General features: G+C 39.8%; 1 protein-coding gene across 1 annotated transcript in view; it reads right to left on the reverse strand.

The window, feature by feature from the left end:
• Positions 1–9,995: 9,995 nt before the first annotated feature.
• LOC119412126 (trafficking regulator of GLUT4 1-like) overlaps positions 9,996–14,093 on the reverse strand; it is a 7,625-nt gene continuing 3,527 nt past the window's right edge. Inside the window, exons 4-8 of the mRNA XM_037679102.1 lie at positions 12,764–12,948; positions 12,155–12,289; positions 10,679–10,758; positions 10,410–10,531; positions 9,996–10,338 (exon numbers count right to left, since the gene is read on the reverse strand). Coding sequence (XP_037535030.1) covers positions 10,750–10,758; positions 12,155–12,289; positions 12,764–12,948 — 329 coding nt within the window. The 3' untranslated portion in view covers positions 9,996–10,338; positions 10,410–10,531; positions 10,679–10,749. The remainder of the gene's footprint in view (positions 10,339–10,409; positions 10,532–10,678; positions 10,759–12,154; positions 12,290–12,763; positions 12,949–14,093) is intronic.

A 14,093-nucleotide genomic window follows, 5' to 3' on the forward strand; every position in this document is an offset into this window, starting at 1 on the left:
AGATCACCTTATGATGAGAAACGACTGAGATGTATCTGTTTTGGTAAATAATGTCTGATGCTATATTGTCAGATGTCCTGCTCAGAATACATGTTGTGAATGACTCTCAGCTACTACCACATCAAATTTTAGCTCAATCTGTAAAACTGACAGTCATGGTTTATTGTTATATTTTATTTTTTTGTTGGTCAATGCAGCTATCCTGAATTGGGTTGGCTCCAAAAATCAATTTTTTATAGGTGTACATTGAATAATTACTTTCTGAAAGTTTCATTAAAATCCATCAAGTGGTTCATGAGATATTTTGCTAACGGACGGACAAGTTTGACTCCAACAGGAAAAGCTAAAGTTTTAAGGAGACCTTGCACAATGAGAAGCACTTGATGTATGTGTTGTGAATAACTCTCAGCTTCTACCACACTAAAGTTTAGCAAAATATTGGTAAAATGAACAGAATTATAGCCATTTTTTCCACATTTAAATATTTAACATTAACATTTAATATTTTGTATTAATATTTTAATATTTGACCCTGTGATGGACTTGCAACCAGGGTATTGTCCCCGGCCTCTCACACAGCGATAGCTACATCTGCACCAGTGGAAGAAGCGGGTAATGTAAGGTTTTCTTCCAAACTTGCCATTTCTAACAAAGAGTGAATAAAGTAAATTATACTTCATGTACATGGGAATAAGTACTTTTTAATTATTATTACCAATAATTACATGTGTGTAATGATTTTGGCGCAGCCCTTTAAGCTCTGGTTCCTAAATGGCTCAAGAAAAAAGCTATTTGGGAGCCGATTACCCGGTCTCACCGTCATTTATACGAACCGGGGGTGGGGCCCACACAGCCGGTGGGCGCGGACTAAAGTTTTCAGTGCTGCGCTGCGCGCAAAGGGGTAAACCCACTAGCGATAGCCTTAAAGGGCTGCGCCTATACTCATAGAATCTGGGGTTACAGTATGTAACCAACGTTTACAAATGTAGGCAAACGTACCGGTAGATGTTTACCAACCCGTTAAAATACACCAAAAGGCAGAAAATTGCATCTACTATATTCAAAATTTTCTGGGGGAGGACCCCCAGACCCCTCCCCAGCCCCAGACACACACCCCCTCCTCCCCCGCCTGCCTGCTATTTGCACTCCAGCATCAATCAGTTTACAAATTAAGCCCTGCGTACATCCACATTACGTGACTGGCTGTACCATGTGACTAACCGTCTAAAAGACTGACTCTTTTGAAAAGAACGAATCCTCAAAGTCTGGCTCCCTTCAAAGAGCCGCATATCCCAGTTGTAGTTAGAGCATCATCCACTGCATCTTTATACGCATTCCTTTTAGCCTGAACATCATCTGCGTGCAGCGTTACTCAAGATACATTTTAAATGAAGCTAGCTTCTGGAGCATGTCTTTGCTTGAGTGTCGATGTTTACTTGAGGTTGGTGAGGGCCAACATGTTCTTCCTATTTTATATGGCATGATTTCTGAAATTTAGCACGTTTATAAATCTTTTATTATTATTCTGTTTGTAGTGTGTTTTCTGGCTCTTGCATACCTTTTACATCCATATGATACAAAGGTTAAGAGTCACTCGTGTTATCACAGTAAACACAAGATGATCCATACCTCGATAATGTGTTTAGGCAAATGTCATGACCCAGTTTCCTTCCACATGTGGGTTTCCAAAGGGCATCTCTGTCAGACAGAAGACAAATGGCAGCAGGTACAAGGATATTTAACAAGTTTCTGTTTATAACAATGAAACATTGTTAAAAATGAACTTATTCCCCAGATTGTCTGATTTTAGGCTTCGTGGTTTGGTTTCTGTTGATAAATATCGAGCACGTCTTTGATTGTTTTGTTTTTTTACATCGTCAACTCTCTTCCGAATGTCAGTCTTACACTTTGCATCAAATGTGATCTTGCTTTTCTGTATCTTCCCTCCCACTCAGACTCATCTGAAGTCTTACTATCACCACCTTACTGATTGCGTCTTACGACTTATTCTTGGTCCCGTTAACAGAGAGTGCCATTAACGCTCTGGATTTCTTGACTTTGTCAAGGAGAACCTGCAAGTTATCTTCAGGTGTTGCTATGAGCCCTACGTCGTCATTGTATTGAAGGTGATTAATGTTAAACCATACAACTTTTACACAGACCAGATTTTTGATCATGCAGAGAACGAGCTCATGATAGAAACAGAAGAAATCTGGCGACTGCATACAGCCTCGTCTAACTCCTCTTTAATTGTCAATCCTATCAGTTAGTATACCATTAGCATGCAGTTAGACTGCATCTTTCTTTGTCCAGTACAGATTTCTAAAGATGTCTTTGTCATCATTATTCAGGAGGTGGACTTGGTCAAAATCTTGACCAGATTCAGTAAAAGAGAAGTTGACTGTCAGTATTCAATAGCTGCCTTGCATATAATTCATTATGTAAAGCTCACGTATCTGGTACCCCAGTCTGGCATTAGATCGAACAAGACTTCTAATATGTCTGGTCTTCTTGCTTGTTGTCCTTTAAATGATGACCATAAGGTGAAGTTTTACACTGTGGCTCATCTGACTGATGGTTCTGTGGTCTTTACAATCCTCTGGCCCAGGCTTCTTCAGCAGTGCCATGAATATATATGTAACTAAACCATCTGGTAGTTTGCCTGTATTGTAAAAAACACTGAAGATCTTGTTCAATGGTTCATACAAATGTTATAAACCTTTGCATTGCCATTTTTTTTGTATAACAAATTTATTCATATACAATTGTATGGGTATTTGCATGTGCCGCTAGATGCAACAGCTTTCTGTAGCACTACTGGCAGAATAATAACAATACTTCTGCTGGAAAAATTGTTTAATGAGAAATTGATCAAGGTGTAAAAGTTAATAAAATAGTTTTCATGAAGCCTTTGAGTCAGCAGTAATGCTCTTTCAGACTAGCTGTTCGCGTGTTAATCCATCAGTACTGTAATCTCAAATTGTCCAAACTGAGGCTGTTCTAAGGTACAACAAGTAAGATATTAATTGTTCATAACCTTTCTATGCATGGCACAGTAGCTCAGTTAGTGGAGCTGTTGCCTGTCAGCGAGAAGGTCACCAAATCGAATCCCAGCCGGGGGTCTTTCTGCGTGGAGTTTGCATGTTCTCTTCATGCTGCATGGGTTTTCTCTGGATACTCCCCGTGATGGCCAAAGCCATGGTCATACTCTAAAGTTGGTAACTCTTATATGCACCATTTAGTTTTCATCCAAACACACTTTAGTTTGCAATAAAATGTTTATTGGTTGGCTTGGATGCATTTGTTCTATCTGTAAGTGCGCACATTTAGTTTACTTATGTATTTATATCAAGTCATTGTTCATTTTTGTTTGTGCTTGTGATTAATTCTTGTTTCTTTTAACTGGATCTTATCTGTTTTGATCCCTGGGAGTTGCCAGATAAAAAATGGTGGCCAAGGCTTTGCACACTAAATGCATGGAGCTGATTGGACTGCACCAACTGTTCCTGGTGGAGAGGGGGAACTTGTATTTTATTTATTTTTAAAATGAGCTTTTGTATTTAAGTGAATATTTCTATTTAAAGTTTAATATTTTGGATTTCCACTTGTGGTGTTTTGTTTATTATCGAACTTAGCTGTACAGTGTTGGATGTTGTGGTTAGTGATTGTATTCTGTTTAATTGCCCCAATGTGTCTTAATGGTCTGATCAGCCAGTATATAACCCTGTGTGTCATTCTTTGAGGAGGTCAGTTATGTTTGTTAGTATTTCAGTTTATTCACATTTTTGCCTGAGTTCAGATTTGTTCTTTTGACTTCTTTTATGAGCTCAGCAGTCATTGTTGTAAAACTATCTTTTGGGGTTAAAATAAAATCCCTATTTTTCTATTACTTCCTGTGACTCCTCTTGCTTTTCAACTCGGTCCATCACACTCCGGTTTCCTCCCACAGATCAAAAACATGCATGTTAGGCTGATTGGTAACTCTAAATTGTCTCTAGGTGTGTGAGAGAGAGTGAATGGTTGTTTCTTATTTGTCTCTATGTGTCCCTGTGATGGACTGGAGACCTGTCCAGGGTGTCCCCCGCCTCTCGCACAGTGATTGCTGGACATGGGCACCAGTGACCCCCGTGACCCAAAATGGAATAAACGGGTAAAGATAATGGATGGATGGCTAATGTGGAAATGATTGCTTCATAGCACATTTCACAATAAAACGTTTATTTCAAATTGATATAGAAAAAAGTAGACTAAAAGAAGAATTTCTTCTATAAATTGTGATATTTATCTAAACACATTTCACTTTCTCCCCCTGCTCCCACAGTTCAGCTCATCTTTCATGTATTCAAACAGCATGAAGCTCCTCAATAGAAGGAATGTGTCATGAGGTCTTTGTGCACGCAGACTGCTGTTAATGGAGCCCGCTCGTTGGAGTGCCTTATTTCTGAGCACTTCATGTGAGTCATGGACTGCTCTCCAAACAGAATGGCCAGCAGTGTTCATGTTCATGGCAGCACAACCCCACAGCTACAGGTGACTTAACTGGAATGCAAACTGGAAAATAATAACACGATTGTCTTGCAAAGAGAGACATCAAAAGGTGTTTTAATGCAGCATGAAGAAAAAAAACCTGAACGTGAGCCTGGTCGAATAATTTCCTCCTTCACACAGCACAGTAATCAGCTTCCTGTCACAAAGTCTACCTCCATCCCTCGATAATCTCTCAGGAATCTTTCAAATCACCTAATCCCTGCACTCATTTTTCATCTCGTCCTCTTGAGTCGGGCTTTGGTGTGACATCAAAGAGGCTGTGCTACGGTGGGGTTGCAGTTTTCCTTCAACTAATGAGAGATAAAAGAGCGAGATTACTGCCAAAACTGATTTATTCAAGTGCATTACAAGTAGTGCTGAAAGATGGCGAGAAGCCCCGTTCTTTGGGAGGACTGCTTTGATTTCCACCTGCACAGAAGCAGATACGCTCTCATGGAGGGGATTGTGTGTTATGTAGGTGTAATTAGTGTCATCAGAGTCCACGAGGCTCATCGTCAGAGCACTGAAATGTCTGAAAACAGGTGGAATGGGCTGTTTTTAAATAGCGCCAACAAGAAAACTGAGATGTGTCAAGAGTTGAGCCTAAAATGGACTCGGGATCATGACTCCCTGAATCGTCACTTTATTTCCTCCCACCTTTTCGGACCTTTCTTGCAGCTTACTGAGTCGCATCGCCGCTGTTTTATTTGACCATGTGACAGAGCAGGAAGTTTGTCCCTAAAAGTTGATTTATTTAACCCATGTTGCAGGACATGTGAGACAACAAGGACGTGTCCCTAGTTTCAGTTTGTATTTCAAGGCTCGTGAAAGTCATTTAGACAGAATATAGTCCATTAAACGTTCCTTATAAACACAGCTGACGTGGTTTAATGCTGCTGGGTTTGGGAATCCGACTGACTGCAGCCCTCAGCACATGTAATATGATCTTTACAGTAAAACATTTGGAGCAGCTTTGTGAGATGCCATGGCATCTCTGCGCTGCAAACATCTTTACAGGATGCATATAGGTGCAGGACAAACTCTGTAACATGTTACAGTCATTTCATTACATGTGTAGTATGTCGGGACAGCTTTGCTGTGGACACACTACTAATTAATTATTCTTATGGCTAGTTCAAGCACAAAGAATATTAATTGTTTAATTAACAACGGATTCTTTCTTTTTCGAGTTAAATTTCTGCCATGTGACCGAGATAACTTGAGAGTGGAGTGTATGATTAGTGACATGAGACGTAATTTATCTTTGACCCATCAGAATAAATGCGGTCATTTATTTAACAGAATCAAAATTTTACATCAAACATGTACACTTGATTTGCTGATCTGTTTCTGATTAATAAACAAGTTCAAATAACAAGACAACAGCCGATTACTGATGGAGAATAATTCATCTCTGAAGGCACCTAGCTTGATTTACTGGCGCTGAGGTTTACAGAGAAGGAATAAAGAAGTTTCAGATTTAAAGAGGAGATTTAAATGGAGGAAGGAAAATGTGTTGACCCGGAATGGCACCCTTCCTCCGACCCCAGCTCAGCCCTCGGTACACTCAGGGTGACGACTCTCTACCTTTGCAGAAGATAAATCAGCTCCGGTACAGAGGTCCATTTCACGCTCCCTTTTCAGCGTCTCCGGTCAGAGTGGCTGGGAATCGTCAGAAGTTGTGACGAAGTACTCCGTTCAACAGAATAAGCTTCCTTAGAAGGAATCTTCATTAGAAGTTGTAGGGCGTTACGCCCGGGTGAGTTCACAGCGAGGCGTGCTGTGACTCCGCTGAAATGGACGGACCCTTGGCACATGGTCCCATTCCATCAGCTCACCGTAAGACTGAGTCTTCCAGTAAGACTGAGTCTCATCCTAGACTTAAAGTTCCAGGAAGACTGAATAGTTCCAAGAAGTGTTGACTTTTAAAGGGTATCCACTTCCTGTCACTTGGTACTTCCTGATTGGTTAGCACAACCAGCAGGGGTGGAGTTTTAGTGATGTCAGAGGGTTATTAGAAGTCAACAGGCAGCAGAAATGTTTTTAAGAACGGTTAGTACAGACAGGAAAATATTTTGAAGAAGTGAGACTCGCAGGTGCCAGTTCTTATTTACTGTCTGAGAGTTTTAAAACAAGGCACTTCGTTCTCATAACTTGTCTCTGACTTTTGACCGACGTCAAATCCACTCCTCATTCAGACAGAAGATTAAAATGCACAATTACTTCGTAAATAGATGTTTAACTTGTATGATCTAAGTCTAATGAGGTTTAAAAATCATTAATACTGTTTCACAGTTGATTTTAAATGAGTGGTTTACTTCAACATTTAGAAATGGTATGAACTAAACACACTTTTGATTATCAAGATATTGTAAAATAGTAATAATAATAATATAAAAAAAGAAGAGTGTTCTTTCAATTGATTAATTCAGGATACAATTAAATAGTCTCTTGATGAGATCATTTGTATTTCTGGATTCAAATCAATGAAATAACAGTTCCTGTCCCCTGAAGGTCTTCAGAGACAGATTGATGTCGGAGGTCTAGTTCACTACACATGCCCAAAAAATAAAAAGCTGAAAGTTGTTTTCAGTGTGTAAGAACAGTGTAGGAAGAAAAACTGAAAATTGTAAAAGGATTTTCAGCTTCAAAAATAATATATGACATTTGTTGAAAGATAAATAGCATATTTCAAAATTTTGTCTAAAAATTTGATAAGAATGTTGAATTAGATGGAATTTGATGTTCGTCCAATTGTCAAAATGTTTCAGGGTGTCCAGTCTTGGTCCTCGAGGGCCACTATGTTTTAACGGTTTCTCATATGAATCAATGGTGAGTAAACAGGCTTCTGCCGAATATGAAGAGGTGATTCAACCATTGAGTCAGGCGTGTTGGAGCAGGGAGGCATTTAAAACATGCAGGACAGTGGCCCTGCGGTACTTAATAATTATTTCCTTTTATCTATCCAGTCATAAATAACAATTTTAAAAAGCGTTGGGATGTGTCAAAGTTAACCTTAACCCTATAAACACCAACACTAAAACATGAAAAACATAACCTGAAAAATATTCAGAAAACAAAGAAATGAAAAATTACACAAAACCTCACAACTATGAGAAAAATAAAATAAAATTCCTGCTCAAAGCGACGGCTCAAACCTGTTCTGCTGTTATTAAAACGCACAGAAAACCAAAGAATTTCATGTCAATCATGTGACAATATAAAAAATGATGAAATAGCATTTGCACGGACCACAATGAGGCTGTTTCTCCAAATTAATGCTGTTCAAAGAGCTATCTACAACGGATAATATATTTATTGTTCATACATTTTCTAAGGAGACGAGCAGAAAACTTAAAGTCTGATATAATTTAAATTCTCACTGTGGTTAGACCAAACCAGGCTGCAGGAGAAAGACATTAACTGTACCTTCAGAAGACAAGACTTTGTAAATGCTGAAATTATAACAGTCAAATTAACCTGAAAACCAGAACGACAACATGCTTTAAAGATATTTTTGCTTTTTCTGTTCACTTTTGAACACATGCTTGATGCACAGCAGGGCGCTACTACTGCAAGACCTCCGAGTAAAACAATCTGTTACTGTGAGCAGCAGATGATCTGACCCCAGCACTCAGGATCAAAGGGTTTCTGGCAATAGAACCGTAAAAATCAAGGAAATAAGTACTTTTAGGCACTTCAAAGGTGTCAGATATCTCTGTTTTCAGACTTCGTTCAGATTGTTAAAGTGACTCTCACTCATGTATAAGAAAAGTATCCATCCTCTTGGCTGTTTGATGCTTTTATTGCTGCCATAAAGCAATAGTGGTCAATGTAAATTGGCTTTTACAAAAAATAAAACCAAATAAAAAAATAACGTTCAACGACAAAGTGAAATCAGATTTTTACAGTGTAATACCAATTAAATAAAAATCTGTGATTAAATAAATATTCAGTGATTCTCCAACAAAGTTAAGTCAGGTCCTCTGGACGGTTTCTTTTTTTGTTGAAACGTTTTTCATCCAAAAGACTTCATCAGTCTGAAGAGCCACAGCAAACTCAGTCTTATAAATTCAGTGATTCTCTTAATTTAACTCAGAGATTATTGAAAAATATAAATCAGGGCATGGATAGAGTGAGAGAGACCATGGTCACCTGTGAGCACTCGGAAGGAGTTACAAGCTTGGTTGAGATGGGAGCGACTGAACTGTTGTCCGAGTTCCTCACCAGTTTAAGCTTTATGGGACGAGAAGTTGAAGAATTGCAATAATCCTTAATATTCCTTTATTTCCAAACTTCAGCTTTGAAATAAAAAAAGAAGGTGCTGAAATATTCATCGGTGAACTTCCTGACAGTGGCTTTGTGGTGAGGAAACACCAAAGGTTTTGTTCCAGTGGCTGTTTGATGAACGTGAGATTAGTGCAGCTGCACAGCTCCACTCCTCCGCTCTGGTTAAAAAAAAAAAAAAAAAAAAGTTTAATCCTCAGCCCTTTTGAAGTCAGCTCCAATTCACAGTTGTATCAAACCTTCACGCAGGTATCTCCCTCAGTCAGTTAGACCTCAACCAGAAACCACTGCTTCTTATTTACGCTCGCAAAAACTGCAGGTTACAGAAACACTTTGATATAAACTACAGTCTTGTCTGGATGTTTTAGCATCTGCTTTAATTTCAGTGGTGCTCTGCAGCTGCAAAGCTGAGTTTAAGGCTGCTGAACGGGACGAAAGTTTGCTGTTCCGTTTATATGATTTTAAAATTTACAGTATTAATAAAAAAACGTGTTCACCTCCTTGAAGAAAGGATGATTGAAATGTACTAGATACTAATCTACTAGATACTAAATGAGTTCTAAAGAAAAGTTAGGGAAATCCTTGCCTTCGCAGGCTAGGACCCCATAAAAAAATAAATAAACGGGATAAAAACTGGACTTTTACTCACCTGTTCTCAGTAACAGCGCATTTAAACACAACACGTAGCTACATCTGTGACAGGGAATTGGTTGGAAAACGACCGTAAAACAATAAATGCACACTAGAAAGATTCCTGGAGAAACTTTGAAGAGGAGTACCACATTGAACATTTGGATTTGACATCACCATGTGTTAGGGATCACTCCCAGCTACCACCATACCAAATGTTGCAGTAAAATGTTCCTTAAAACTGTGGCAGATGAGGTTCATTCTCAGCTCAACTGCCATTTGAAATGAGCTTTGGCAAACTATCGTTTAGAAATGGAAGTCCACAATTAAACTTACTAACTAAATAGAAAAGTGGAACAGCACAGCATCATAGAGTTGTTTTGTTTGTTTGTTGTTGTTTGTTTTTTTAGAAAAGCAATAGAACTCCTTCATGTTTGAAAAACTGATTTAATTTGGTCCTTTTTGTCATAATTGAAAAACTTTTTTGTCCCAGTGTTCAGAATACAGAGCCGAAGACATTCACAAGTTTAAAAAACTTTTTTTTTAAGGTGCTTTTATTTTGAAGGGGAAGGGAAATGAGGAGAGGGGAAGTACTCCTCTGCAGGAAGGGAACAGAAGATGGTTAGAGCTGCCCAGGTAAGAAGTTGGTGGGGAAGTATTTTATTTAAAAAATATATATAGTTTGTGTTTGTTGGTTCTGAAAGGAGAGTCAGGATTCCAGGAGTGAAGATGTGAAAGCGACAGTTTTCATATTCCAGGTAAGTTCTTTCAGATACAGGCCGAGTACTGAGAGCAGGCAGGTGGAGACAGACTGCGCTGAAATGTTCTGGAAATGGTTCTCAGGAGGGAGTTTGTAGATCCTCGGTGAGTATGCTCCAGGACAACACAAAGGTTCTACAACAGAACACAGGTCAGTAAAAGTTATTTTCTACAGTAATCTCAGGAGGTTTGTCTGGGAGTTGTACCATCAACATCACCATGTGGCGTTCAGCGGTCCAACGAAGACTCGTGGTGCAGCTCAGCTCTTTATCTGCTGACGCGAAGGCCTGTCGTTAACCCTCCTGCTGCCCTTGGGTCAAAAACATTACTAGGAGAAAACAGAGCAGAAAGCAGGAATCAGACATTTTTCTCCGATCCCACAAGAAAACTTGTGGGTTTTCTTCATGTTTCTAAAAAGCTACATTTTAGTTTAAGATCAAATCCATCAAAAGGTGGACGGTGGTGGTTCAATCACCTGAGGCAGTCTAGAGTACAAACCAAGTGTTTCATGTTTGTTCTCCCCTCGTCTTCCTTCCCACCGTGTTATTATTCCATCTGCCATAAAGAGAGAACTATATAAAATATGTCTTGCAGTTTAAATATGTCCTACAGCTTATATTTGCTTTCTTGTTCAGGTCTCAAGTAAAAGTATGTGTCTGTAATAATGGAAACACGTTACAACTGAAAGGTATTTAGTTTTTAAAGCAGTTTGTGGACAGGTTATAAGTGTCTTACATGCAGTACATAACTCTTTGAACGACCTCAGTTTGAAGAAATTGAGTTAATTTGAATGCAGCAGAGACCAGGGTGGACTAAAACAACTTCGGTTTAAAAACTCGTGTTAGCGGACACAATTTCAAAGTCCTATACCAATGTACAATTATATCTTTATTTACAATGAATTTATTTTTCATGTGACACAAATATTTCAAAAAGGAATTAAACTGAATTTATTTTGCATTAGATGCCACACATAATGTGATACATGTTTTAGATGAAACTGTAAATGAAAATGGACCCGAGTCGACCCGAGCTTCAATAACTAAAGAAATCTATGTAGAATTAAAAAATACACATACAGTATAAAAAAGTTTTAGTTTAGAGACTGAACCTGCTCAGCTTTAACTTGTCAGTCTGGTCCAAATTAATCTTTGTTTCCTCAAAATGAAGTTACTCTTGAGTTGCATTTGGGCCCAAAGCCCGTAGCCATCATTTCCGAACCTGACGCAACCCGCCCGACGAATTAACAGTAATTACAGGTCGGAACCCGGAAAAAAATAAAAAATAAAATAATTAGGCTTTGACTGCTTGTACAGTTATTAACAGTTATTAACGGTCGGTGGATGGACAGAAGATCGGCGCTGATGGGGTGTTTGTCCTTTCATGGCTGTCAAAGCGCATTGAATCCCTGCTTCTGCCTGCATTCTGCATTATTCAGACATGGACCCTGCTCTGACATGACTGCAGGATATTTTGGGATCTCATCTGTTTGTGTTGTCAGCCGCGCGTGTCTGCTGAGTGCAGCGGCCGAATGAACGTCCATTACCTGTCAGCGCGCGGTCAAATTGCTACGTGGGGCTGGTGATTGTATGGCAAGCCATATTGCCATATAATTTGATTGTCAGCCGCGCGCGTCCGCTGATGCAATCAAAAACCTGACACCGGCCCGCACATTAAGCACATTATTATGGCCCGGCCCTAATACGGGTTGGGCCGGGCTCCGGGTTCAGGTTGTAAATGACCGCTCTAAGTTACTCCAAGAGCACCAGGTAACATGTTAACTGTTTATAACCTCTCCACAGAACCCCACTTCAGAAAAGTCCAATTCTCATAGTTTATTGTTTCATTGTTTAAAGTTAAAAAAAAAACAACAACTTTTATTGTCAAATCAACTGCAATGCAGGACATGAAACACGTAGTTCTAGTAAACAAACGGAGCGGTCAGACGTACTGTGGTAAAATGGACGATGCAGGTGATGGCGATGACGAGGAGGCCGATGATGATTGAAGCAACAGCGACATAGAAGGCGTTCCTGCCCAGTCGCCTGGAACCATCATAGTCACCTTGGTAGTAACTCTTTCTAGACTGTGAAAATAAAAAGAGGTCACGATAAAACACCTCTTCAAGACATTACATCATTTCTCTGCTGAATGCCCAGCTGAAGCATTAAATTAGTTAAAAACCTGAATTAAGTGATTTTATTACATGAAAATGTAACTCTTAGTTGATTATTTCACACCTTAAACTGTTGATAAACATAATTTTGTAGTTTGGCTGACTTAAATTTAATATTCATCAGATAAAGAACTGTCTCCTTTCTGAAACAGAAGATGAGGAATGAATACAGATGAGTTTGATGGGCAGAGCAGGTGTGGTGGTGGTGGTGGTGGTGGTGGTGGTGGTGGTGGTGGTGGTGGTGGTGGGGTTACATCTTAGTGTTAGAGCTCACTGAAACATTTAAAATCTCTGGAGCAACAACTCTGTATTTTCTTTAAAAATAATAATTATATATATATATATATATATATTAATAAAATGCAGTTAAAAGAAGAAACTTGCCATGACAGAGAAGACCAGCGCCACGATGTTGACAGGACATGCAGGACAAAAACACGCCAGCATGGCCAACCACAGGTAGCTGCGGAGCGGAGGTGGAGGCTCCTGCTCCTCCGTGGAACCACAGTCCAAAAATGTGCTCCCGCTTAAAGAGGCTTTCTTCTGACACTTCAGCATGGTGAAAGCCACTGAAGTTAGAAAAAACGCAGGAGATGAAAAAAACAAAACGTGAACGTCAAAGAGGACAGAAGTCTGCAAAACTTGGGTCACACGTTTCAGAGTTGGAATTCAGCAGCTTGAAAGTCCTCTTGGTGAAGCATATTATATTCTAGTATTTGTTCAGTGCTGGAAATGTTGTAAGTTTGTTGGCAGAGGGGGGGGGGGGGGTGGAAGAGGATCTCTGACCCTGCTGGCCTCAGTCCAGGACCTGTGAGGGATCTGGATCTGTTTACCACCTCCCAGCAAACAGCCAGAGCTGTGTGGCTCTTATTAACAGAGCACTCTGTGTCCACTACGTCTTATAATCAAGATGTTTTTCTTCTTGTTGTTTATCCGGGTAAAAGAGGTTAAAGGGATAGTTCAGATCATTTAAAAGAGTTCAGTGGAAAGACTATAAACGATAAACATCTTAACTGTTGCAGACAGCTCTGATCGACTTCCTTGTGGAGAAATAAAGTTAAGTCTGAAAAAGTTAAATCTGGTCCTCTGGACATTCAAAAAAAAAAAAAAAAAAAAGCAAAACAACAAAAAATGTAGAAACGTTTTGTCTCTCATCCGAGAGACTTCCTCAGTCTGAGGAGCTGTTTTCAGCGCAGTCTCTTAAATAGCACCGTCTCAGGGTGGATCAACCAGTTTTGCTGCTGACAACCAAAACCAGCTGATCACATGCTCAAGAAGGACCATCAGCCTAACAATGGATCGTTAGCACACTGATGGCTGTTTACTGTTCACAGAGGGCTGAGTGATACTAGCAATCACAGCATTGTAAGAGGGGGACAGTTGAACCCGGAGGCTCCACCCCTGTTTAACGATGGACGATTTCTTTTCACAAAGATGGCCTCCTTTACTCTTCTCTCAAACCATCGTTCCTCTCTATCCAGGATGTGAACATCTTCATCCTTGAAAGAGTGACCGCTGGCCTGGAGATGAGTGTAGACCTCAGAGTCCTGGCCTGATGATGTTGATCTTCTGTGCTGGGCCATCCTTTTGGTCAGTGGCTGTTTAGTTTCCCCGATGTAAGACTGATCACAGCCCTCCTGACACTGAACAGCATACACAACATTACTCTGTTTGTGCCGGGGGACTGGATCTTTGGGATGAACCAGTCTTTGCC

Source organism: Nematolebias whitei, chromosome 7 (assembly GCF_014905685.2).
Source record: "Nematolebias whitei isolate Nwh7 chromosome 7, NemWhi1, whole genome shotgun sequence".
NCBI lineage: Eukaryota > Metazoa > Chordata > Actinopteri > Cyprinodontiformes > Rivulidae > Nematolebias > Nematolebias whitei.